This window comes from Schistocerca serialis, chromosome 1, assembly GCF_023864345.2.
Source record: "Schistocerca serialis cubense isolate TAMUIC-IGC-003099 chromosome 1, iqSchSeri2.2, whole genome shotgun sequence".
Classification (NCBI taxonomy): Eukaryota; Metazoa; Arthropoda; class Insecta; order Orthoptera; family Acrididae; genus Schistocerca; species Schistocerca serialis.
The window spans coordinates 473,964,649-473,991,431 of record NC_064638.1 but is presented as its reverse complement, the minus strand read 5'-3'; the positions used below and the strand labels follow the sequence as shown (position 1 = coordinate 473,991,431).

Genomic DNA, 26,783 nt, shown 5'->3' with positions numbered 1-26,783 from the left:
AGGGGGTAGCAGGGCAGAGACATACAACCCGTATTGACGATCGAGTCGTCAAAAAAGGAACGATAAGACGGGTGGTCGGGCATTGACAGTAGCCGACAGGCATACCGACAAAGCAGTATATTGCGCCAGTAGGGCAGTGGCAATTCACCGGCTTCAGCATGAAGACTCTCGACGGGACTAGTATAAAATGCTCCGATCGCAAGACGTAAACTCCGATGTCGTATGGAGTTGAGGCGGCGTAAGATGGACGGCCAACCAGAGGAGTATACGAAGCTCCCATAATCCAGCTTTGAGCGGACGATCGACCGATATAGGCGAAGTAGGACGGTTCGATCCGCTCCCCACGACAAACCACTGAGAACACAGAGGACATTTAGAGAACGGGTACAACGGGCAGCCAAATAAGACACATGTGGAGACCAGCTAAGTTTCCTGTCAAATGTAAGACCTAAAAATTTTGTTGTCTTCACGAATGGGAGAGCAACGGGACCGAGTCGTAAGGATGGTGGGAGAAACTCTTTGTAGTGCCAGAAGTTAATACAGACCGTCTTCTCGGCAGAAAAACGGAAGCCATTGGCGACACTCCAGGAGTAAAGATGGTCAAGAGAACGCTGAAGACAGCGCTCCAGGAAACATGTACACTGCGCGCTGCAATAGATGGTAAAATCGTCCACAAAAAGGGAGCCTGATACATCAGCTGGGAGGCAATCCATTATTGGATTGATCGCTATGGCAAAGAGAGCGATGCTCAAAACTGAGCCCTGTGGCACCCCATTCTCCTGGCGAAAGGTGTGCGACAGGACAGAACCCACACGTACCCTGAACTGTCGATCCATTAAAAAGGAACGAATAAAAAGAGGGAGGCGACCGCAAAGGCCCCATGTATGCATGGTGCGGAGAATGCCCGCCCTCCAACAGGTGTCGTAAGCCTTCTCCAAATCAAAGAACACAGCCACGGTCGGGCGCTTCCGCAAGAAGTTATTCATAATGAAGGTCGACAAGGTAACCAGATGGGCAACAGCAGAGTGGCACCTACAAAATCCACATTGTACATTGGTAAGTAGGCGTCGAGATTCGAGCAGCCAAACCAAACGAGAGTTAACCATTCGCTCCATCACCTTACAGACACAGCTGGTAAGCGAGATGGGTCGATAATTGGAAGGCAAGTGCTTGTCCTTCCCCGGCTTAGGAATCGGTACAACAATAGACTCGCACCAGCATGCAGAAACATGTCCCTCAATCCAGATGCGATTATAAGTACGAAGAAGGAAACCTTTACCCGCAGGAGAAAGGTTCTTCAGCATCTGAATAAGAATAGAATCAGGCCCTGGAGCGGAGGACCGTGACCGGGCAAGTGCATTTTCGAGTTCCCGCATGGTGAAAGGGGCATTATAACTTTCAAGATTCGAGGAGCGGAAGTTAGGCGGCCTAGCCTCCTCTGCCTGTTTTCGGGGGAGGAAGGCAGGGTGGTAATGAGCGGAGCTCGAAACCTCTGCGAAAAAGCGGACGAAGGCATTGGAGACATCCTCAGGGGCCACAAGGACGTCATTCGCGACCGTCAAGCCAGAAACTGGTGAGTGGACCTTAGTGCCAGATAGCCGGCGCAGGCTACCCCAGACAACAGAAGGAGTAAAACTGTTGAAGGTACTTGTGAAAGCAGCCCAGCTGGCTTTCTTGCTTTCTTTAATAATACGACGGCACTGCGCACGTAATCGTTTATAAGTGATACAATTCGCCACTGTAGGGTGGCGTTTAAAGGTGCGTAAAGCACGTCGACGATCACGTAAAGCGTCTCTACATGCTGCGGTCCACCAGAAGACCGGTACGCGACGTGGAGAAGTAGTAGTGTGAGGGATGGAATATTCAGCAGCAGTGACAATGACTTCCGTGAGGTGTGCGACCTGACTATCGCAGCTTGCGAAGGTTTGATCCTGAAAGGTCGCCCTGGAAGAGAAGAGCCCCCAGTCTGCTTTGGAGATGTTTCAACTAGCTGAGCATGGAGAGGGGGTATGATGCAGGAGATGGATGACACACGGGAAGTGGTCGCTCGAATATGTATCAGAAAGGGCATACCACTCAAACCGGCGTGCAAGTTGGGTAGTACATATAGAGAGGTCTAAATGGGAATAGGTGTGAGATGTGTCCGAAAGAAAAGTAGGGGCGCCAGTATTGAGGCAGACAAGATTGAGCTGGTTGAAAAGGTCTGCTAACAGGGAGCCCCTCGGGCAGGATGCTGAAGAGCCCCAAAGGGGATGGTGGGCATTGAAGTCTCCAGTTAACAAAATGATGCAGGTAGCTGAGCAATAATTTGCATCATGTCTGCCCTGGTAACGGCAGACGACGATGGAGTGTAAACGGTACAAATGGAAAATGTAAAAGTGGGGAGAGTAATTCGGACGGCAACTGCCTGCAGGCCGGTGTGCAATGTGATGGGATCGTAGTAAATATCATCCCGGACCAGCAACATAACCCCTCCATGAGCCGGAATACCTACCACATGGGGTAGGTCAAAATGCACAGAGGTGTAGTGTGCCAAGGCAATGTGATCGCATGGGCGTAGCTTCGTTTCCTCGAGGACTACGACGAGCGGACGGTGCAAGCAGAGCTTCAACTTCAAGTCCTCTCGGTTGGAGCGAATGCTGTGAATATTTCAGTGAATAAGAGCCATTTTGAGAAGAAAAGGAAAATGAAAGAAGGGGTCACCTCGAAGGCCGCTGAGGGCCTGGCTTCGAGCGAGTACCGCCGCCGCTATCAGTAGGCGGACAGTCATCGTCCATTGGTTCTATAGGTTCATCGGCCATCTCGTTAAGATGGCCGGGAGGAGGAGCTTCCTCCGCCGGTGGACGGCCAGATGTTCGGCTACCAGCGGTGCAGCCAGGCGAAACGGATGACGGCCTGGGGCTGCAATCGCTGGGTCGCACAGGAGAAGAAATGCGCTGTGGCGGAGAAGGAGAACTGTGCTTCCTATGAGCCTTCTTGGAAGGTCTTTTAGTGGAAGTACAGGTCGACAGCTGGGAGTGCGAGGTACGTAGGAAGTCTGCACGGTACGGTTCCTTCTTGAAGGCCCGTGCATCTGACTTCTGGGTCTTCGTCTTGGCAGAAGCTGATGAAGGTGCTTGTGTTGGAGGGGTGACGGGAGGAAGAGGAGACTTCGACCGCGTGATCTTAGCACTGGCCGAATGGACGACCGTGGTGCTGAAGGTCAGATTGCATGTCTGCGTCGCCACCTCCCTGGTAGTCCGAGGAGAGGCGAGGACAGTACTGTATTTTCCCACTGGGAGCAGCGTGGGCTTCCTACTAGCAAATAGCTTGCGAGCAGCCGAGGTGGACACTATCTTTGACCCGAATTTCTTCGATACAGCGTTCTTCCTTGTAGATGGGACAGTCGCGGGAGGATGCTGTATGGTCACCCTGAAAGTTCACACAACGAGGAGACGGAGGTGGACAGTCACCCTCATGGGCATCCCTGCCACAAGTGACACATTTAGCCGCATTGGAACAAGACTGGCGAGTGTGATTAAAGGGCTGACACTGGTAGCAGCGCGTAGGTGTCAGGACATAGGGCGAACAGAAATAACCTCGTAGCCCGCCTTGATACGCGACGGCAGCTGAACACTATCAAAGGTCAAGAAAAGTGTCCGGGTCGGTACAAGGTCATTGTTGACCTTTTTCATGACCCTATGGACAGCCGTCACGCCCTGCTCAGCGAGGAAAGACTGAATCTCCTCGTCAGTCAATCCGTCGAGTGATCGAGTATATACCACGCCACGAGACGAATTCAAAGTGCGGTGAGCCTCCACCCGGACAGGGAACGTGTACAGGAGTGTGGCCCGAAGCAGTTTTTGTGCCTGAAAGGCGCTCTCAGTTTCTAGTAACAAGGTACCATTACGCAACCTGGTACACGACTTGACAGATCCGGCTACGGCATCTACGCCCTTCTGGATAACGAAAGGGTTGACAGAGGATAAATCCTTGCCATCCTCAGATCGAGAAACTACGAGGAACTGTGGGGCAGGCGATAGTACTTTTGTCACTGGTGGCTGGTCAAGTTCCCGTCTATGGGCTGAAGTCGAGAGAGAAGAAGAAGAGAAATCCATTGCGGAGGAATCCCCCATGATTGCTAGCGTCTCCGATGGCGCGCTCCTTCCTTGTGGGGACCCTCTCAGAGGGCACTCCCGCCTTAGGTGAATGTTTACACCTCAGGTCACACCTCCCGAGAAACAGACGGAGGGACCAACCGGCATGGTCAGAAGATATCAGCTCAGGCAATCACCCCTCCCTGGGCCTGGCCTTTACCAGGGGGTACGTGCGTGCCTTACTTGTTTACCCAGGGCGGGGAATTACGCGTTACCCCATCACCGGCTACGCGTGCGAACGCGTGGGTCGGCCTTCAGGCGCGCACAGGGAGGAAGGAAGAAGAGGAAAAAGAAAGAGAGGGAGAGAGAGAGGACAGACTGTCTCAAACGCCGAGGTGGAGACCAGAGAAGGCAATGAGAAGGCAAGGAGAAGAAGACAAGGGAAAGAGTAAGGAAGACAGTGAGATGGAGAAGAGCAAAGAAAGGAACCAACCAAAGGAAGGAAGAAACGAGAAGAAGTGAATAACCAAAATGACCGCAAATAGAGGTTGTGGAACCGTCTGTCTCCGGACGCAGGCACTAACTACCCCCTTGAGGGGGAGGGACTCCTTTTAGTCGCCTCTTACGACAGGCAGGAATACCTCGGGCCTATTCTAATCCCCGGACCCACAGGGGGACTGTGAAAGAGATTGTAGACAAACTATGTACGAAGATAAATTATACTTGCCTTTCATGTTTTAATTTTTTTTCTTAATAAACTCCTGTTTATATTTCATTGACTGTATTTAATGTACGAAGATGGAACTGGTATCAGTGTCTTCTGGAAGAGCTCCACTGTTTTCATTTTACAAGGGAATAAGTCCAATCCAACATGCTGACAAAATTTTTCATGTAGGAAGCATGCACCGAAAGAACTGCAGTGTCAAGACATTAGCTGTTAAGGCAGACTGCAATTATTTGTAAAAAATGATAAAAGTTACTCATATCTGCTGGACAAAGAGCCACATAACAATGGTTTGTATAGCCCTTCCTGCCAAACACAGGAATCGGCGACCAAGTAGACACATCAGTGACGAGAGTATAGCTCGAAATCCGTAAGTATTCACATGAGAAGTGTGAGCAATTAAGCCACACCAAAAATGCCTCAAATCATTAATTGTTTGAATAACTTGCGCTTAATATTGAGAGCTAAATTGTTGCTGATGTAATTGTTACACGTGGCAATAGAAGAGGAAAGAAAATCCAGGCAATGTATAATGGTAACTTAGAGAGGACTTCCATTAATTTGGATTTTGATCTGTAGACATAAAATATTTTATAACAATTCCCACAGCACATTTCTTATGATAATTTTTAAATGATTTATATTTTATTGATGATGAAAACATTGCTTGTTTATTCCTTGTATTTGTTACAAAAACGTGAAGTGTCTCGAATGACAAAACCAAATATTTTCCTTAGACAAGGCACACTTGACAAAAAGAAAATTAATGCATTTAGGGCCTTCATAGTAATTACTACTTTTATTCAAACAAAATTGGGATGGAGTAGGAAACGGCTGTGGCCATTGTTCTGCATATTTTGCTACATACCAGGCACACTTGATCGAATTCATAAAACTTGGTGTTGCAAACTGACAATGCACAAATGTCCAAAGTTTAACAGTACAAATCTGCTGACAAACCTGAAATGGCAAAGAACTACTGCAAATTACATTACCCAACAATTTCCTGCAAAATTTTTCACACTTCAGAAAAATTTCTTTATGGAGAGGCTGAATCACACTGTTAGTTCTGGGTGGAATCCAAATTATATTAACAGTCATTGCCCTAAAGACATTATTCTCTTCCATTTTTCCAGATGTTGCTACATCGATTACAATATCTACACAATCATTTTTTTTTTTTTTTTTGCCCTAATCTGCTCTGAGGAAAAATACAAAACTGCACAAACTGATACTTTCCACTGACATTATTGTAATTAATGTCTTCATCAACTGTCTGTCTGGCCATATATGCAGTACTTTAGGGAGTGGTAAGGAGTTTTGTCTTCTTGTCAGCTACTAATTACTCTATAGTATTATCTATCAATGTCATCATATCCACACCTTTTCTTGAAGTAAAGCTCTTAATTTTCTGACTTCCTTTTTCATATCATTTCCTGAATCTGTTTAAGAAGATCAAACAAAGCCTGGAGATCAGTAATGTTCATCTCACTTGCAATTCAGAGTGCTCAAGTCACCTATATCTCCCTCTTTAAGGGTGCACTGTCTCTCAGAAGCTGTTCTATATTGAAAGATTTTCTTTTACATGTCTGCGAGTTGCATTTTTTCTATTCATACAATTTATGCTCAGACTTTATGAAATGAATCCGGCTTTGCACACTGGATTTTGTGCAAGAGTTTTGTCCCACTTTCATTTAAAATTTATAGCCTATTCTTTCTCACTGAAAGTTATTATTGTACACATTTTTTTGGGCTTGGAAGGTCCTTCACTTTTTTTTTTTTTTGGGACTTTAATTAGCACAACAATCACCATTCAGACCACAATTCACATAATCACCCAAGTTATTTCCCGTTGCCACAGTTTCTAATGAAATGATGACGTCATTCAAATGAATGTAAAAAAAATCAACTATGAAACGTACACGATTTTGACTGTGTAACACATCCAACAAACACTAAAAAACACCAAAAATACATTCTCAAAAGGCCAGATAAAAACAAACGACACAAAAAATCTAAAGGCAGCCACTCTAAAAACCTCAACAAAGATGCACAAAGGCCATACCCCTTTAAGACTGGTCACCACCTAACACACACACACACACACACACACACACACACGCAGAGAGAGCGAGAGAGAGAGAGAGAGAGAGAGAGAGAGAGAGAGAGAGAGATTTCAAATTCAGTGCCAAATGAATGCCGATGGGATTAGCAAACACAACAACACAGCGCTCATCGCATTTTGCAAAGTGAAAAAGGCTTTGCAGAAACAAAAATCACACAAAGTACTTTAGTGCATGTGTGCGTGCGTGCGTTCATGCGTGCTCTCAGAATGCAAAACTTGATTAACAAATATATACATGAAACATTTTTAACACAAAAATCATGTTTTTTAAAACTAAAGGGATGTGTTAACTCGCTGATGAAATTCACATTTATACCATTTGTTCTGCGGATGACAAGCTATCAGTGCAGGACACCATACAGACGGTCCTGAAAAACATGTAATATGAAGTCACGGTACGAAGGAAAATGAACAAAAACTATCTTTAGGCCTCACTTTGTTAGATCAGTTACAACATAAAATATGTTCACTTTTTACAGTTTTCAATGAAATCCACTGATGACGCACAGAGGTGCTGAAACATATTTGGATAACGAGAAAAATAGCGTTTTTGCGTAAAAAGTGGAACCTATATCCAATAAATCATGTTTCATTTTTGGAAAACCGAAAACATTTATTGGTTGACATTACTGTGAAACTATGGAACCTGTACAAAGGCTGATGTTATTCGCAAGCATGTACAAACATATCCTAAAGGCAACCACTAATTATTACGGGTATTAGCAGGTAAAATCCTGACATAGTATTTCTCTCAATGTATTCTCGTACAAAAAATTTCAGGGCAAGTTTCAGCAGGTCAGATTGACCACTTCCCTTATAAACTTTGTGGCAACAAATTTTTTTAGGCAATACAGGTAATGTGAGAGGAATACATTTCCTGAAGACATTACTTAATTTCTGACATGCGGGAAACTTATATAGACACACACACACACACACACACACACACACACACACACACACACACACACACACACACTTGTTTCACACATTAACTCTATCAGAGATCTCTTATATGACATACTTTCGGATTTAATGTGACACAGCATACTCCACTTCCATGTCAAAAACTCAGCAGCCCCCATTTAGTATCACTACAAGAAACATAGTGGTAGGCTAAAATTAACACATTACTGTATTTTTTGATCAATTGCATGGTAGTCAAGGTGAGGAAAATGGTTATTGATTTGGGAGAATGAAAACTAGTGATCAAAATACACTACTGCAGTTATGCTGGGCCTATATTGCAAACAGTAAGAGAAAGTTATTTAGTGTGATAAAAACAGAGTTCCTCAGATGAACTTAATTTGGACTCTGATGCTAGTAATAGCACTCTTATTACCTGTAAAAACTTAAATACATTATCTGAGCAAAAAAGTAAAGGACCCTGCAGACATAGCTGGATTTCAATATAACCACATACATGTACACATCACCAGCAAGTATATAAATTATTATAGTTGCAAATCTCTGACACAGGTAGAACAGCCACCTTAGTGTTGTTAGTGTTTAGTATGACTTCAGGTCACAAACAATGTTGCCAGGGAACTCTTGACAGCACAACAGTGCAAATGTCACATACGTATGTGGGCTCATACTGTCAAGTTCTTTGTAAATTTGATTCAATCACTGAAATAAAATCACACAGTCTCAAACCATGAAATTTCACTTAGTTTCCTCTTCACCTGTTTGGTACTTCAGTTTTGTTGTTAGGCAATGCATAATTTTGTCACCCATATACTTTAATCACACACACCAAACATTTAGTTGAATACAGCTGCACATCTTTTTAGTGAGATAATGAAGTAACCACTGACATTAGTCTTATCACTATCACAGAACCTTTAGTGACACTGTCAGTATTTAATGATGTAACAATTTTTCATAACAATTTTTAATAGCTTCATTCTACCTTGCTGTTTCCACGATACAGTTTGATGCAGAAGTGACTTTCCTAACAGCTACCTTGGTAAGTGTCTCGACTTCGGCAGTTTTTTTTATTATTATTATTATTATTATTATTATTATTATTATTCCTGGCAACATTGTTTGTTTTTTATTATTCCTGGCAACGTAACCTTTAATTTAATTTGGGTCCATATCAGTTCTATTGGGTTGAAAGGACTGAAAGTAACAGACTAAGGCCCACTGCATGCATCAAAGACAAAGAGCAGAGAACAGCAGGGCCTCTGCAGATCAGAGCACAGGCACAACACAGCTGCAGAGCCTCCACAGGTAAGAGCACAGAACTCCTAGGGCAAATGGAAATGACAATTGTACAATTGTCATGGAGTTGTTGATGGGAAAAATGTAACAGTGATAAAATCTCTGTGACCTCTTCCTCCTACTTCAATTATGAACAGCTCCAGTCTGCAGTCTTAAAGGCTACATTACGCATTTACTTCTATAGATGTGGATTCAAAGGGCTAATTTAGTGTCACAAACATTTATTCGAATTCAGTATTAAGAAAAACACTAACTGATGGGACTCTACTTATCCCACACGGTAAACCACTTCCTGGACAACATAATGGAAACTTCTCACCTTTTTGTAAGAGATGAGTTGTTTCCATTATTGTAATACTTCATGCTACTGATGTACATACAAAGTTGCTGATAAGAAAAATAAAGTTCTTTGCTACAGGCTTTCTCGTGTTCGTCAAATACTGGAATGTGCTTTTGGTACACTGAGTTCAGGCACGTATTCAAGAGATCCTCAGTGTAAGCTGGACACTGAATATGGAATAGCTATGGCTACATGCTTGCTGCTTTATTATTTGATAAATCAAAACACTGCATCAATGGGATGTACATGCACACAAGAAAAAAAAAATCCCACATTTCCCAGTTGAAAATACAGTATAACCCCACTTTTACATTCCTAGAATTAACATTTTCCCTCCGTTTATGACATTTTTTATCAGTCCCATCCTATTTCCTATGCCCATAATGTTAATCTGCACCTGATTTTGTATCAACATGTTTATAATTTTCCCGTGATTCACGCATTACGAAAAAATGTTTGTGGAAAAAATATGATGCTGGCATAATGTTGGCCATCCAGTAGTGTTTACAAATATTAGGTGGTTAAGTTTCTTGACACCAGGGAACTCATTCATCGGATTTAAATGGGTGAACGAGTAAAAATTGTAAAAATTCGTGCCGTACCTCCTGCTGCTGTTGCCGCCAAGCTCTATGTGGTGCGGTGGCTGATGTGAGTAACTAGGTTCATTCGAATGAAGATGATATGCCAATCACAACCATTTCCAAACCGTCTCTACTGCACAAATGCAGTTTCACAACTGCTGTGATCATCATGACACCTATGTCAAACCATATTTAGCGTGTTTCGGCATACGGCCACGTGGAGCGCTAGTTGACATCGTCATTCATTTTGTGTTGCTCAAATGTTTTTAGTGTATGTAAACACAGCACCGATTATGTATTGTATTCATGCTGAGCAAAACGAGTTTTGAGAATTTATTCTTGTTAAGTGCAGTATTTACATAAGTATTATTTGTGATGTTACACAAACAAACAGTGTGAATGATAGTTTGCATGTGTGTGTGTGTGTGTGTGTGTGTGTGTGTGTGTGTGTGTGTGTGTGTGTGGCTTTCTACATAACTGATGTGAGACACTACCCGATAACCTCAAAAAGACCAGTACAGTGCAAGAGACACAGAATAACGCATATTCAAATGCCATGCAAAATACTTATTTACACATTTGCACTTGACAATGATAAAAAAGTTTCAAAACACGTCTTGCTAAGCATGAGAAAGTATGTAACTAGGCAGTATTTCATTAATTAATTAATGTATGACAGCTGTAAGCTTGCCAAAACCATAGATTATGACATTTGAAATAAAGTCAAACATTTCCACTTCCCAGATAGTTATCAGTTCCAGTTACATCAGCAGTTTTTATTAGATAATAAAACTTTATTAGATAATAAAAAAAGTCCCGGACAAGTGTTTTGATGCTTGTTACGTATATACATTATACATAAAGTGCAAGGGGATATCCTATACGTAAATTTTACAACTTGAAACATTACTGCCCACATTTTATATTTTCCCATGTTTTAGACAATTTTTTGAGGTCCCTTGGAAAGCATAAAAGCAGGATTTCACTGTACACTTTTTCCTGGGTGGAAAAGTTTTTGCCAAGGTAAGTGGCAATGTACTTTCCCTTGGAGCTGTGAAACTTGTAATCCTTTGAATCATAAATGTTTTATACACTGGTGTAGAACTTCAGCACTTAAGGAAATGAAACACAGCAAAAAGCAATGCATTTCGGAAAGATCTTTTACGCTCGGCGACACGTACACTGCATAATTTCATTTCACAAAAGTATAAATATGGATTCCACAAACTACAGCAAATTAGCATCCAAAGCACTGAAATGAAGATTGTGCTGCACACTATTTGATATAAAAATAGTGTAAATATTAGTGTACTTGTCTAAAGAAGTGTAACATTCAATCTCAGATAAGAAATGTAATTAATAATTAGTTTCTTGGATTTTTGAGAGAACTATCATTTTTATTGTTTTACACAGACAGAAATGACACGTTGTCCAATGTCTTTGTATATCAAGAAGTAGTTGTGTTATATCAGTAGTAAAATTAGTACACTAAAGTCAAAAACGTATTATTGTGAGTGCCATAATTTATTGTCATTCTCATACGGGTTTAATCCACTAACAGCTTTGACATTATGTATAAAAATTTAAAAAGATTAACAACATTTTCATATTGGATTTGTGCCTACTGACTACTCAACACCACAACTGTACATCCAGTTGTTACCTTTACTCATATTATCCGTTTTTCACAAGGACCTTCCATTACCAAATTCACACCAGTCCCTCACCAAATACATCAAGTGCAATCTATATTCCTTGGTTACACTGCTCCTCTCCTGTGCCTCTGGGGAAATTTCACTTTTCTAAACTTTCCAACAGTACTCCTCTGATATCAGAAGTGCTCATCTGCTGCTCCAACTGCTGTGTCAAGATAGTTCCTTAACCATCAGTTATGTCACTGCAGAACTGCCACAAAGCCTTTCACCTACTTGTTTGTTAAGAATCTGTTAAGCAAGGAGCAGATTACATGCCCAAGGTGAACATTCTATTGCCTAAGAGAATTCTCATTTATTGTTCCATCTCAGTTGCTCATTTTTAATTTGACTGCATACTTCGGCCACTCAAGATCGTCTTTAGATCTAAAACTAAGTGGAACTAAATATGCACCACCTATATTTTACAACAAGTAGAAACAGTAGTAGCTGTATCTAAATGTAGGATTTACCTAAGTAGTTGCAGCTGCAACCCATCTTGTTTACTCAGAATCACTCATTAGAGTACTTTGTTTTGCATCTGCAGTCAATGTTTTAAATAGGTATATGTTGGAGGTAGGATGGGAGAAGGCAAAATTGAATGAGGCTGATTAGAGGATGTGAAAGGAAACAGGGAGGGAGTGGTGGGGATGTCATGAGTTTAACAAGAGCCTGCCAATAACCCCCCCCCCCCCCCCCCCACACACACACACACACACACACACACACACACACACACACACACACACCTTTCCTGCTACCAATACCCTCACTCCTTTTTATAATTTTGCTATTTTATGCCATTCACATTTCACATACCCATTTTTCTCCACTTTCAGTATTTTAACGAGAATTTTTATTTAATTGTACATTCTATAATTTCAGCATAACCCTTATCGTTATTTCCCTTCCCCCTATCACCAACATACACCTAATTAAAATACTGACTCCAGTTGCAAAACAAAGTATGTGATATGTGGTACTGAGTTGCTGACAACTATTTAGGTAAATTCTGCATTTATGTACAGCTATTGCCGTTTCTTCTACTTAAAATATTAGGTGGTACAAATTAAGTTTTACTTTATTTTAGATCTGAACATGATCCTGAGTGATCGAAACCTGTAATCCAATTATAAATTTGCATGTGAGACAGAACAATAAATGAGAATTATTTTAAATATCAAAACAACCGCTGAATCTCTCGAGAGGAATGTGTCAGCTATAATGCTATTATCTGTTGCTGTCAGAGAATCTTACAAAAAGTAAGCCAGACAAAGTGTTTAAGTTGTTAAATTACAAAATTTACAGAAAGGAGAGTCGTGCAAACAGAATGAAGTCAGGTGCATGACTTCAACCATCTGTTACAGCATATCGAATGCACTAGAAGAAATGCAGTGCAATTTTAGGCTGAAATAATGAACTTTTCAGTTGGGAAAGCTCTACAGTACTCTCACTCCACTGAAGAATATCTTCATAGAAATTCAAAATCAACATTTTAATTTCACAAGTTTTAAGTCAATAATCAGTAGTAATAATTAACACTGACACTATAATATAACAATATTTTATTGTGAAGAATACAAATAAAAGTACATCTGAGTTCTTTCCATATTCCAGGTGTCCCCGCTGCATGATCCACAAAAATGACTAATGTATGTATTGATGTAATGACACTCGCTGGGAACTATTTGAACACTGCACATAAACTTGTGCTTTGGTGTGGCACATTGCAATATAAACAACTAACCCATGATGACCTCAGCTCCTAACAGAAAGTAAATTCCCAGGTGTAAAGTGTTACCAAAATTCTGTATTACTTGTTGTACGTATTCCAATCCCTTTCTCACAACACAATTTTTGCCCTATATACCCCTCTTTAGTAAAATGGGAGTTATTCCCTGATGTCACCATAAGTTACCTATCAGCCAATTCTCCCTTTCAGTGTTCTCCATGTATTACATTTTTCCTTACCAGTTCTGTGGAGAACCATGGTTCCTATCAGTTCACTTTATTTCTGCATCCTTCAGTAACACCATATCTCAAATATATAGATTCTGTTTACAACAACATAATACCCATCTCTCTCACACACACACACACACACACACACACACAGATAAATTTTAGTTAGAAATCAAATATGAACACAAAACTTACAATAGCCTGCAGGAAGTCTCTTTCAAAACGATTCATTTCTTTCACGTCAATTCCTGCTGATGCTGCCCACTCATCATTGAAAACTTCATCTTCCTCACCATCATCATACAGAAATTTGCTGGCCACCATCTGAAAATGCACACTTTATGGCTTAATTTACACAAAGAGAAGCAAGAAAACTAACAGAAAATGCAGCTACAGCAATGGAGTAATTAAACAGAACATGAAAGATTAAATTATGAATTTGTCCCCTGATCATTTCAATAAATGCTTCTTAAGGGATTCTCCATCCCATTATTACTGCTAAATGCTAATTGATTCCAATTATTTCTACATAGTGCCATCTGGAATACAGGACAGCAAACTACTAACAAGGGAACCTTGCCATCGCACCCCCCTCAGATTTAGTTATAAGTTGGCACAGTGGACAGGCCTTGAAAAACTGAACACAGATTAATCGAGAAAACAGGAAGAAGTTGTGTGGAACTATGAAAAAAATAAGTAAAATATACAAACTGAGTAGTCCATGTGCAAGATAGGCAACATCAAGGAGAAAGTGAACTCAGGAGCGCCGTGGTCCCGTGGTTAGCGTGAGCACCTGGCGAACGAGAGGTCCTTGGTTCAAGTCATCCTTCGAGTGAAAATTTTAATTTCTTTATTTTCGCAAAGTTATGATCTGTCCTTTCGTTCATTGACGTCTCTGTTCACTATAATAAGTTTAGTGTCTGTGTTTTGCGACCGCACTGCAAAACCGTGCGATTAGTAGACGAAAGGACGTGCCTCTCCAATGGGAACCGAAAACATTTGATCGCAAGGTCATAGGTCAACCAATTCCTCCACAGGAAAACACGTCTGATATATTCTATATGACACTGGTGATGGCATGTGCTTCACATGACAGGAAAATATTGTCGTCCCACCTAACTTGTACACTTGGCGAATGGGTAAAAAGATTCTTCTACCTTGCCCGATTTAGGTTTTCTTGTGGATGTGATAATCACTTCCAAAAAAGTGATGAAAACATAAGAGTTTGTCACATAAACTGCAACAAATGAATGCAACAGTTTCACAGTCGCACAGTTTTGCCTGTGCTCTATCAAAACATATGTTTTTAACGTTTTCAAATTTTTCCGTGTGTAGACCGTCAAATCCTGCATATGTCCAAACGAATCTGAACATGTCCTGGAATTTTGGAGAGCGAAGTTGATTATGTGTAAGTGCCTGAACGTTGATAATTGTCTGAAAAAAAATTAAAATTTTCACTAGAGGGTAGACTTGAACCAAGGACCCCTCGTTCCGCAGGTGCTCACGCTAACCACGGGACCACAGCGCTCCTGAGCTCACATTTTCCTTGATGTTGCATATACTGCGCATGGACTACTCAGTTTGTATATTTTGCTTATTATTTCATAGTTCCACACAACTTCTTCCTATTTTCTCGATTGATCTGTGTTCAGGTTTTCAAGGCCTATCCTCCGTGCCAACGTATAACTAAATCTGAGGGGGTGCGATGGGGAGGTTCCCTTGTAAGTAACAAACATTATAACATATAATCTTTAGGTATGTCCTCGCACATTCTTTGCTTCTAACAATGGTGTTCAACAAAGTAAGCATATACAGACATCCTAAGTGGAAACAGGCAGCTCAACCCAAGTTCTTTCAGTATTGGAGGAGGAGGAGATTAGAGTTTAACGTCCCGTCGACAACGAGGTCATTAGAGACGGAGCGCAAGCTCGGGTGAGGGAAGGATGGGGAAGGAAATCGGCCGTGCCCTTTCAAAGGAACCATCCCGGCATTTGCCTGAAGCGATTTAGGGAAATCACGGAAAACCTAAATCAGGATGGCCGGAGACGGGATTGAACCGTCGTCCTCCCGAATGCTAGTCCAGTGTGCTAACCACTGCGCCACCTCGCTCGGTCTTTCAGTATTCTAAGGCATACTACTACAGAGTATCTTGATATATTTCAGAACAATTAACATACAATAAATGCTGTTTTCAGGATTCTAATCGCAGTGACAATTACATAGGACATCTGTAACTGAGTAACATTTCATAATATAAGAATCCACTTCAGGATGAAGCTCTAATGCTCAGACTGGCCATGCAGTTAAAGAAGTTTTCATTCTACCTGACGCAGACTCTTGTTTTAAGAAGATGACAATTCTATACTGTGATACATTATTTAGCTGCATTCTTCACATCCTCTATGCAATGATCTTAAATTTGCTTACTGCCTGGACTACAATCGGGTAATGTAATACTGTTCACATGGTGTCTATTCTTTAATTTCATTGCCAGTAATCAATATACTCTTTGATGTATATTTGTTTTCCTGTGCTTCTGCCGTTATTCTATGAAACATAGATCTCTTTGGAGTTTTCCAGCTCTAGCAGATGAGATGACTGAATAAAATTAGTGCTTAGAATGAAAACCTGATCAAATTAAAACCTCCATCTATATTTGTAAGCTTTTCTGTCACTCTCATTTCAAGACATTAATTGCTTTATCCCAGAAAATTGGAATCATGATACCAGTCTTGGTACATCACATTCCACGATTGTATTCCAGACTGCATTGAGAGAAAGCTGCTAGGTTTGGCCATTTCAGCCTGATGTGTCAGTCCTGTTACACCTCAGAAGCCAGAAACTGTGGTTTCTTGTGTGTGTGTGTGTGTGTGTGTGTGTGTGTGTGTGTGTGTGTGTGTGTGTGTGTGTGTGTGTGTGTGTGTGTGCGCGCGCGCACGCGCTTTCCAATGACAGACTTGTTGGCCAAAAGCTTACTTTCTGACAGTCTCTGTGTTGTGTCTATCTGCAACTCAGTGTCTCCACTATATGGTGCATAGCAATTATCGTTTTGTGACTCTTCAAGCTTTCCCAGCGGATGTGTTGTAAATGGTCTTCACGGGTTTGCCGCTGGATCCCGTTGTGGAAATTCCACAATATTTCCTCGGAGCAACTGTCCGACATCTTCAGGTAGTTCAACCTGGCTTGTGGCTAGGTACGCCTGACTGTATCCGCACACCGACACCCCGTTTTTAGAAAACGCGCACGAAGAATTCGCAGCTGCAGAAATTGCACATGCACAGTGATTTGCCATATTCAAACTCCCTCTGCCGAAAATCGCAGAGCGGCTCTCCCACGCGTGCGCTGTACGCTGCATTTGTCAACAGTGAGGTTAGACATTACTCACCAACGGCTGTACTAGGCCAGTGTTATGACGAGCCTGTTAACGAAGAGTCTTGATTTTCGTGTCATGATTTAATAGCAGCCAATGCAGGGTTCCAGGCTGTGCTCAGTTGAAATCCCGAATCCTTGTTGATGAGATTATTGGCTGTACGGATATGTATTGCTTCCTTAATGACAAAGTCCCTGCAAGATGATGCCGGTGATAAAACTTCCATCTCTTCATAAATCATATGATGTCCTGTATTCAGGCCGTGTTCCACAATTGCCGATTTTTCCAGTTGACGAAGGCTTATATGACACTGCTGTTCATCACAGCATTCTTGTACTGTGCGGCATGTCTGGCCTATATATCCTGCCCCACATTGACAAGGAATCTTTTACACACCACATTTCCTCATTCCAAGGTCATCCTTAAATGAACCCAACAGGCTTCTCAGGTTTGCATATGGTTGAAAAACACACTTAATTCCGTATCTTCCGAGGACTCTTCCGATTCTTGACATGGCACCAAAATACGGCAAAAAGGTCAAAGTGGTGGGTGTCTTCCTATCTTCAGTCTGCTCCATAGATTGAACTCACCTGGGCCTGAATGCATTATGTATCTGTCTCTCAGAATAACCGTTTTGTCGGAACACTGTCTTCAAATGTTTTATTTCATTCGACAGGCTCTCAGGATCAGATACCACATGTTCTCTATGAACTAACGTACGTAATGCACTACCGCATTGTGCAGGATGATGGTACTTTACCTTTCATTGATGTCTTGGTACGAGCGAAAGCAGATGGAACCGTGGGACACAGCATCTACCGCAAGCCAACGCATACACATCTATATCTGCAGGCCACAAGCTGGCATTGCAGAACACTGCCTCTATACAGGACATCGTATGATTTATGAAACGACGGAAGTTTTATCCCCGGCATCATCTTTCTGAGACTGCGTCATTAAGGAAGCCATACATATCCGCACAGCCAATAATCTAATCAACAAGGATATGGGATTTCAACAGAGCACAGCCTGTAAACCTGCATTGGCTGCTATTAAATCACAACATGAAAATCAAGATTCTTTGATAACAGGCCCGTCATAACAGTGGCCTAGTTCAGCCATTGGTGAGTAATGTCTGGCTGCACTGTTGACAAATGCAGTGTACAGCACACACAAGGGAGAGCCGCTCTGCGATTTTCAGAAGAGGGAATTTGAATATGGCAAATCACTGCACAAGAGCGATTTCCGTGGCTGCGCCTTCTTTGCAAACGTATTCTAAAAATGGGGCATCAGTGTGCAGATACCGTCAGTCATATCTATGTGATCCGATGGCAAACCCGTGAAGACTATTTACAATTATCCTTTTCATAATACTGTTGTAAACTCTAACCAATACAATAAAAAAATTTCCTGATGAAATCTGAAAAGGAGGGCAAAACAATTTTCGTTTCTTTATTAAGAGACAAACGGATGGATCAATTGGCCAAGACATTTACTAGAAATTCCACATACCAACCCCTTCCTTAATGTCTCGAATCACCATTGCTGTCGTGAAGAAACACTGAGATGAGGACTCTGGTTAATAGTGTTTGCGTGGCACAGATAGGGAGCACCAAGCCAAAGAGCTTTTACACTTACTAATAGTATTCCAAACAAATGATTTAATAGTCTCTTGACTCAAATTTTTACATCATTTGATTCAGGTACAGGAGACACACCTAGTTTAAAATAACACTTTAGCACTGTACATGTACAACAAAACACTATAACAGCAATACAGCTTCGATTTATTCGCCTCACTGATGTTGTGTGTGTCCACAGCTGTATAATTCTAAATATATGGGAAAACTACATTTCGGATAGCTATCTTTATTACCTTCTCTGGGAGAGCATAGCTCTTCAGGTCATAGTTCTATTATAAAATTAATATCTAAGTGTTTAACACATCCAAAAGAAATTATTACAGTCTTTTTCCACAAGGGCAATATTGGTCTATAATTAACTGAAAACTTGTTCAGAGTTACTATGCACAATTTACTAGACACTTTTACATTTGATCCTACATGAAGAATGTAAAATACATTGTAACAGTTACTATTACACTGAGGTGTTCCTTGTGTGTAACACTTCATTGGGAAGTAATTCCTTTTGGTTATATTAAAATAGTGGTATGCACTTCATAATGGAACTATACATTCCAAAACCAATTTTGTCTTAACAGACAAGACAAAGTTGCTGCATGGAAAATAGTTGTCTCAAATATCTAAATCTGAATTCTCTGTCTTAACTGTATACCATTTGTCTGCTTCAAATAGTATATATAAGGGGCGTTCAAGATGAAATGAGTCGGAGGCATAATTACAGAAACCAGTACCTGTATGTCAGAAGTATTGACCCTGGGTGTTGAGACACTTGTCCCACTGTGACAAGGCGATGAATGGCTGTGTCACAAAATTCCTGGGGCTGTGATGTTAACCAGTTTTGCACTTACAGTTGGACGTTGTTGTCCAAGGTGAATGTTTGCCCCTTCTTTATGTTGTTCTTTGACCAAGATGGCCCCCTTCTCATTCACTTCCTGTAGCACGTGACAACAGTGAATGCCCAGCGTTACTCGCAAACCTTGACTACCCTTCGCCAAGCAATCAAATCAAAACGACCAGGCGATCTCACCCATGGGGTCATTCTCCTCCATGACAATGCAAAGCCTCATACGGCCAACAGAGTCGCGGCACTCCTGCAGAAATTCATATGGGAGGTTCAGACCTCTCTTCTTGTGATTATGCCATTTTTGGTCCTCTTAAAAAGACTATGAGGAGCAAACAATTCACCTCTGGCGACGACGTCCAGCTGTACATGCTAAACTGTTTAACATCACAGCCCCGGAAATTTTATGAGACAGCCATTCACCACCTTGGGTCACAGTGCGACAAGTGTCTCAACAGTCAGGGTCAATGGTTCTAACATTTAGGTACTGGTTTCCGTAATTACGCCTCCAGATTGTCTCTTTTTGGACACCCCTTATACATAGAGGTATAATTCAACCACATTCCTGGTATGATTTCTTACTAGCTTTTCTGCAATAGTTTACCATTACACTCTCTCTTGCACCAAGACACACGATTTCAGTTTTATACAATGAGAACAATTTGCACTTCACTGACAAATATTCTATCCCACCAAGAGTCTAAGTACAATGAGCATAAAAAACCTCTTGCACTATAAAGAATAACAGAGTGAAATCTGTACCAATAACACAGCAGACATATTTGGCTGAAAAGTATTCACAGAACATTTTTAGAAACTCACCATTGTCACCAAGAATAATTCCGAGGGTGGAACCTGACGTACGTATTCAACATTTGAAACCTTCAGCCTTTCTAAGTAAACAAGTGCAAGAACCAGAGAACATGGAGACACACAAGCATTCCGAGACATTGATGCAGCTTCCTCCAGGCGCAATCTGTCCAAGCTGCGGCCATACTTCTCTTCAGAAAACAACTCTGCAGCAAGCTCTGTTATAAAAAGTCATAAACTAATTAAAAACATGAAATATATTTCTAAATTAAAATCACAGATATGCTGAAACAGTACATCAAAACCTTTTGAAAAAATTCGGTTGAGTATTTTCTGGAATGGTTTGTACAAAAGTAATAAATAAAATGACGAGAAATACACATCTCTTTTGCTGCACATAATTTGGGGCACCATTAAAAGGCACATCAAATGTTTCTCTAATCTACTTTATTTTTACTTTTATCTAAAACATTTCAGAAAACATTCTACTGATTTTTTTTTTCCATACATCTTTTAATTTTCAAGTTTTGCTCAGAAAGCATGACCTTATTAATTGACACTTCAGTCCTAGCATCTCCTATTCTTGAAATGGACTGTATTTAATGCCTGATTAAGGTAAAAGCAATTCAACAGTTAAGTATCACAGCAAAGTAACTTTTTATGTGCAGAACCGCTAGTTCTTGAAGGGATGGACCTTTTTTACATGGACAAAAACTCATTTTGTAATTTATAACGTATTGTTTTCACTTTCCTCAAACATTTGACCAAAAATAAACGAAGAAAGGGGCACAGAGAGACACTGTCGTCACAAAAGGTCAGAATATGTAAATATGTGAAATTCCCAAGAAACATGGATACATTATTCGAAAGTTAATTTTAATAGTACTAGCATTCATCATCATCATCATCATCATGATGTTTTCCCAGATGTGCTGCAAAAGCTCTTGTCAGTTCCACCTGCACATTAAACTTTCTTTTTTTTTTAATTTTATTTTCTCCACAGCATCTTCCCAGTGCTTACACGTCAAAGCATTTTGTTGTAGATTGAAATTTCTACATTGTCATATTTGACTAATATTTTAAATTTCTCTGTTCCTACAAAGTGATCATTTCACTGCAACTTTTGCTTTTTTTGTTTTTCATCATCCATTAGCTCTATTGGCCTTACATAAGAGTACATGTTTCCAGTCCATAGGTCAGAGATCAAAAACCTACAAATTACATAAAATGATTTCTTTAGTGCTGTTGGATGTTTTTTTAGTCCACAGCAGTTTCCTTACAGGGCTGAAAAACTGCAAGTAATTTTGTGTGCTGTTGAGTATTTCTTGTTTCACTGTCTCGTTCTTTGGTGTAATACATCCCAGCAATGTGAAACTTGAAACCAGTTTCAATCTTGCTCTACCTAAAAGGATATTTGAAGTTGTTCCTTTTATATTAACCATATTTGCACAGTTTTCATGCTGCTTATTTTAAGCACAAATTCTCTGAAATGGCCATTCCAAGCATTATGCTTCTCTTGCACGTTGAATAATGGTTTTTTATTTCCAAGAAAATCATGCTCTCTTCTGTGAAAACTCTGAAGTAGCACTCCCAGATATATTAATAAGAGCTCGGAAGTATCTCAAGGAGATGTTACCAATCGAATTGTCAAATTCTCCAAGAAACCAGTTACTGTCAACAATGATGAAGCTAAAATATATCCAGATTTCCTGAAAAGTGGTGCTAGAACTCTTAACTGGTTAGTGAAACTTTTAATGATATCATATGATATAGTATTTTTCTATCCCTGCTCAAGATAATTATAGTAGTTGTCATCCTACAGCCTACAAAAAGCAGAAAAAATGCTGCGGATTACCAACCAATCAATCTTCAGGCATATGCTACAAACTATTCAAAAGCATAATTTACAACAGAACGTTTGCCATAGCCTTCAAACAAATAACACACAAACAAGCTGTGCTCTGAGCAGATCAAAGCTGCTGTGACCATGTACTGGCACTCACCAATCACACAGAGAGGGATTTCAAGCTAAGAATGCGACGATCACAGTTTTCGTGTACTTGACAGACTACGAAACAGTATGACTAGAGATGATTGCAAAATTCTGGAAGATTACTCCATATAAGACCCTTGCGACTTTTCTAAGTAACATGCTATGCAGGTTTTGAAGTACATATAAATGGCAGTGTGTGAAATTTGCATATGCAGATAGCATAACTCTGAAATCTCAGTCCAGCAACTTCAAAATAGCTGAAACTGTACATGCAAAGAGTCTACACAACTTAAACATAGTGACTTAAACAGAGCTTTCACAAAACTGAAGCAAGCTGCTTCCATCTGGATAATCAAAGAGCGAACTATGTATTTTGAGAGGAATTCAATGACCAACAACTAAAACACAATTCTTGCCCAAAGTATCTGCGTGTCACAATGGACCTGACACCGTCATTATGTAATACTGCAACACAGATAAAAAATAAGGTAATGTTGCACAAGCTCAGTGGAACAGTTGAGGAGCAAACTCAACAGCTCTGTAAAAATCAGCCATTGCCTTGGTCTGCCATATTGCAAAATACGGCTGTCCTGTTTGGCTCAACAGTATACATACTATTTAAGTTGACATCTTACTGAATAATACAATGACGGAAACATGAGACACCATATCAAATTGCCACCGCTCAAATGTATTTTCAAGAAGTGGTGCCCGACAGCTCATATCTGAAAATTATCGCATTACCACCATGAAACCATGCTGGTAAAACACTGTATTTACACAACCAGTTTCAGTCATCTGACCATTATCAAGTTCCTATATAACAAATTGAATAAGCCCAAGAAACATTACAGGCTTAAATTGTCAAGAATCTGTTGACTGATGTAAATGTTAACAACAATACATTTGTAATGAAATGTTGCATGTTCACACAGAAGTATTCGCAGCATCATGTTAAGCGAAATATAAAATCATCATCATCATGTGATAAAATCATGAATTCTACACTGGAAAAACTGCTAGCACCAGCAGCTCAGGCCCGGATTACATCATCTGTCTGTAAAAAGTGTGCTATGTAGTGCACTCATTCACAATTAAAACTAACCAGTACTGACATTGTAAACAAATTCATACCACACAGATGTGACTGCACAGCTGATCACTGTTTACTGGTAGAGCCAAGGATGGTATCAAGGACTACATACATCGATAGTCACTAGTATCTTACAATTAACAAGCTGTGTGCCAACTGATACAATAAGTACATGTGCCAGTCGTAACAGGTGTTTTAATATGTTGCACCTAGTAGGAAATTGCACATGTTATGATCACAGTTTGGGTGACAGAAAACAAAATGCACAGGAGTAATGCCTTATACATAGTCATAAGCAATAGTGTGAAATGAATATTGGTAACTTTCGTATGTGTACGGCTTCCACTGTGCAGTAACCTTTATGGGTCAGGCTACATACAGGGTGTTTCAAAAATGACCGGTATATTTGAAACGGCAATAAAAACTAAACGAGCAGCGATAGAAATACACCGTTTGTTGCAATATGCTTGGGACAACAGTACATTTTCAGGCGGACAAACTTTTGAAATTACAGTAGTTACAATTTTCAGCAACAGATGGCGCTGCAAGTGATGTGAAATATATAGAAGACAGCGCAGTCTGTGGGTGCGCCATTCTGTACGTCGTCTTTCTGCTGTAAGCGTGTGCTGTTCACAACGTGCAAGTGTGCTGTAGACAACATGGTTTATTCCTTAGAACAGAGGATTTTTCTGGTGTTGGAATTCCACCGCCTAGAACACAGTGTTGTTGCAACACGACGAAGTTTTCAACGGAGGTTTAATGTAACCAAAGGACCGAAAAGCGATACAATAAAGGATCTGTTTGAAAAATTTCAACGGACTGGGAACGTGACGGATGAACGTGCTGGAAAGGTAGGGCGACCGCGTACGGCAACCACAGAGGGCAACGCGCAGCTAGTGCAGCAGGTGATCCAACAGCGGCCTCGGGTTTCCGTTCGCCGTGTTGCAGCTGCGGTCCAAATGACGCCAACGTCCACGTATCGTCTCATGCGCCAGAGTTTACACCTCTATCCATACAAAATTCAAACGCGGCAACCCCTCAGCGCCGCTACCATTGCTGTACGAGAGACATTCGCTAACGATATAGTGCACAGGATTGATGATGGCGATATGCATGTGGGCAGCATTTGGTTTGCTGATGAAGCTTATTTTTACCTGGACGGCTTCGTCAATAAACAGAACTGGCGCATATGGGGAACCGAAAAGCCCCATGTTGCAGTCCCATCGTCCCTGCATCCTCAAAAAGTACTGGTCTGGGCCGCCATTTCTTTCAAAGGAATCACTGGCCCATTTTTCAGATCCGAAACGATTACTGCATCACGCTATCTGGACATTCTTCGTGAATTTGTGGCAGTACAAACTGCCTTAGACGACACTGCGAACACCTCGTGGTTTATGCAAGATGGTGCCCGGCCACATCGCACGGCCGAAGTCTTTAATTTCCTGAATGAATATTTCAATGATCGTGTGATTGCTTTGGGCTATCCGAAACATACAGGAGGCGGTGTGGATTGGCCTCCCTATTCGCCAGACATGAACCCCTGTGACTTCTTTCTGTGGGGACACTTGAAAGACCAGGTGTACCGCCAGAATCCAGAAACAATTGAACAGCTGAAGCAGTACATCTCATCTGCATGTGAAGCCATTCCGCCAGACACGTTGTCAAAGGTTTCGGGTAATTTCATTCAGAGACTACGCCATATTATTGCTACGCATGGTGGATATGTGGAAAATATCGTACTATAGAGTTTCCCAGACTGCAGCGCCATCTGTTGTTGAAAATTGTAACTACTGTAATTTCGAAAGTTTGTCTGCCTGAAAATGTACTGTTGTCCCAAGCATATTGCAATAAACAGTGTATTTCTATCGCTGCTCGTTTAGTTTTTATTGCCGTTTCAAATATACCGGTCATTTTTGAAACACCCTGTAGATACATGAAATGTATGCCAAGCCACAATGCCTAAACATATGAAAGTATGAGAGATGTTACATGCTCATGTTCATGGACAAACAGTTACATTAACATCACACAAAACACACTAAAGCAGCATCTACATGTAGTTCATGACCAATTAAGGATTTTTCACAGACACACAAGTTTATGCTGATTAAAATCATGTTGGGGTCAGCTTATGTTGGTTTACAACTTGTCCATATTATAATATTCATAAGCTCTTATGTAGACAAAGTTGAGACTAGAAGGACCATGTCAGCAGAAAATCAGACAATAACCTCTAAGCATAATTAACTTGTGTGCAGCTATCTTTATATATGTATAGCTGCTGATGTCTCTTAAATAGTGTAGTATTGTTTTCATTCTTTTAACATGCCTGTAAACATAGCTGATGTATCTGTAATGCTATGTCACCCCATTGCATACAAGTTAAAAATAGTTGGGCTTAGATGCTTATGGTGTCTGACATTCTGTTGACAAGGTCATTCTAGCAATATTTCTGTCTGTCTAAGAGGGGACTGATTACCTCAGATGTTAAAGTCACATAGCGCTTAGAGCCATTTGAACCATTTGTCTACATAAGAGGTTAGATATGTTGTAACATAAACAACCACTACCACAACATTAGCTGCACACTTTGTACAACATGGTATCAGTCAATACATGCCTCCTGCGTCTGTGAAAAAACCGTAATTGGTAATGCATTACATGCAACTGCCACTTTAGTGTGTTATGTGAGACATCAGTATAACTATTTGTCCATGAAAAGGAGCTTGTCACATCTATTATATTGTTGTATATTTAAACAATTTGGCTAGGCATACATTGTAGGTATCTATACAGTCTGACCCATAAAAATTTCTGTACTTTGGAAGCTGTACACATATGAAACTGACTAACTTGTTTCACACTAGTGTCTTATGAGTATATGTAAGCCATTACTTCTATGCATTTCATTTTCTGTCACCACAACTGTGATTGTAGCCCACCCAAGGCATACAGAACACCTGTTACGACTGGCACTTGTACTTAATATAACAGATGACACACAATGAAGTTCTTCAGGCTTTCCCATCGAGGCATTGTCATGTTGAACTACTGGGTTTATGCGAATAACTGGCAGAAGCCCATTATTCAACAACATGACACACAGCTTATTAATTTTACGGTACTAGGCAGACACTGTCAATGCTTGCAGACCTCTATGACCATCTTTGACTCTGCCAGTAAACAGTGATTAGTTGTGTAGTGGCCTCAATGTAGTATGAATCTTTCAAAACATTAATGCCAATTACAGCTTTTACATGAAACAGTACACTACCTAGCACAGTTTTTATAGACTGACAATTTAATTT

General features: G+C 40.8%; 1 protein-coding gene across 1 annotated transcript in view; it reads right to left on the bottom strand.

Annotated features, from left to right (window-relative positions):
• LOC126473457 (protein CNPPD1) overlaps positions 1 to 26,783 on the bottom strand; it is a 48,533-nt gene that overhangs the window by 8,055 nt on the left and 13,695 nt on the right. The window contains exons 3-4 of the mRNA XM_050100522.1: positions 20,402 to 20,607; positions 13,921 to 14,049 (exon numbers count right to left, since the gene is read on the bottom strand). Coding sequence (XP_049956479.1) covers positions 13,921 to 14,049; positions 20,402 to 20,607 — 335 coding nt within the window. The remainder of the gene's footprint in view (positions 1 to 13,920; positions 14,050 to 20,401; positions 20,608 to 26,783) is intronic.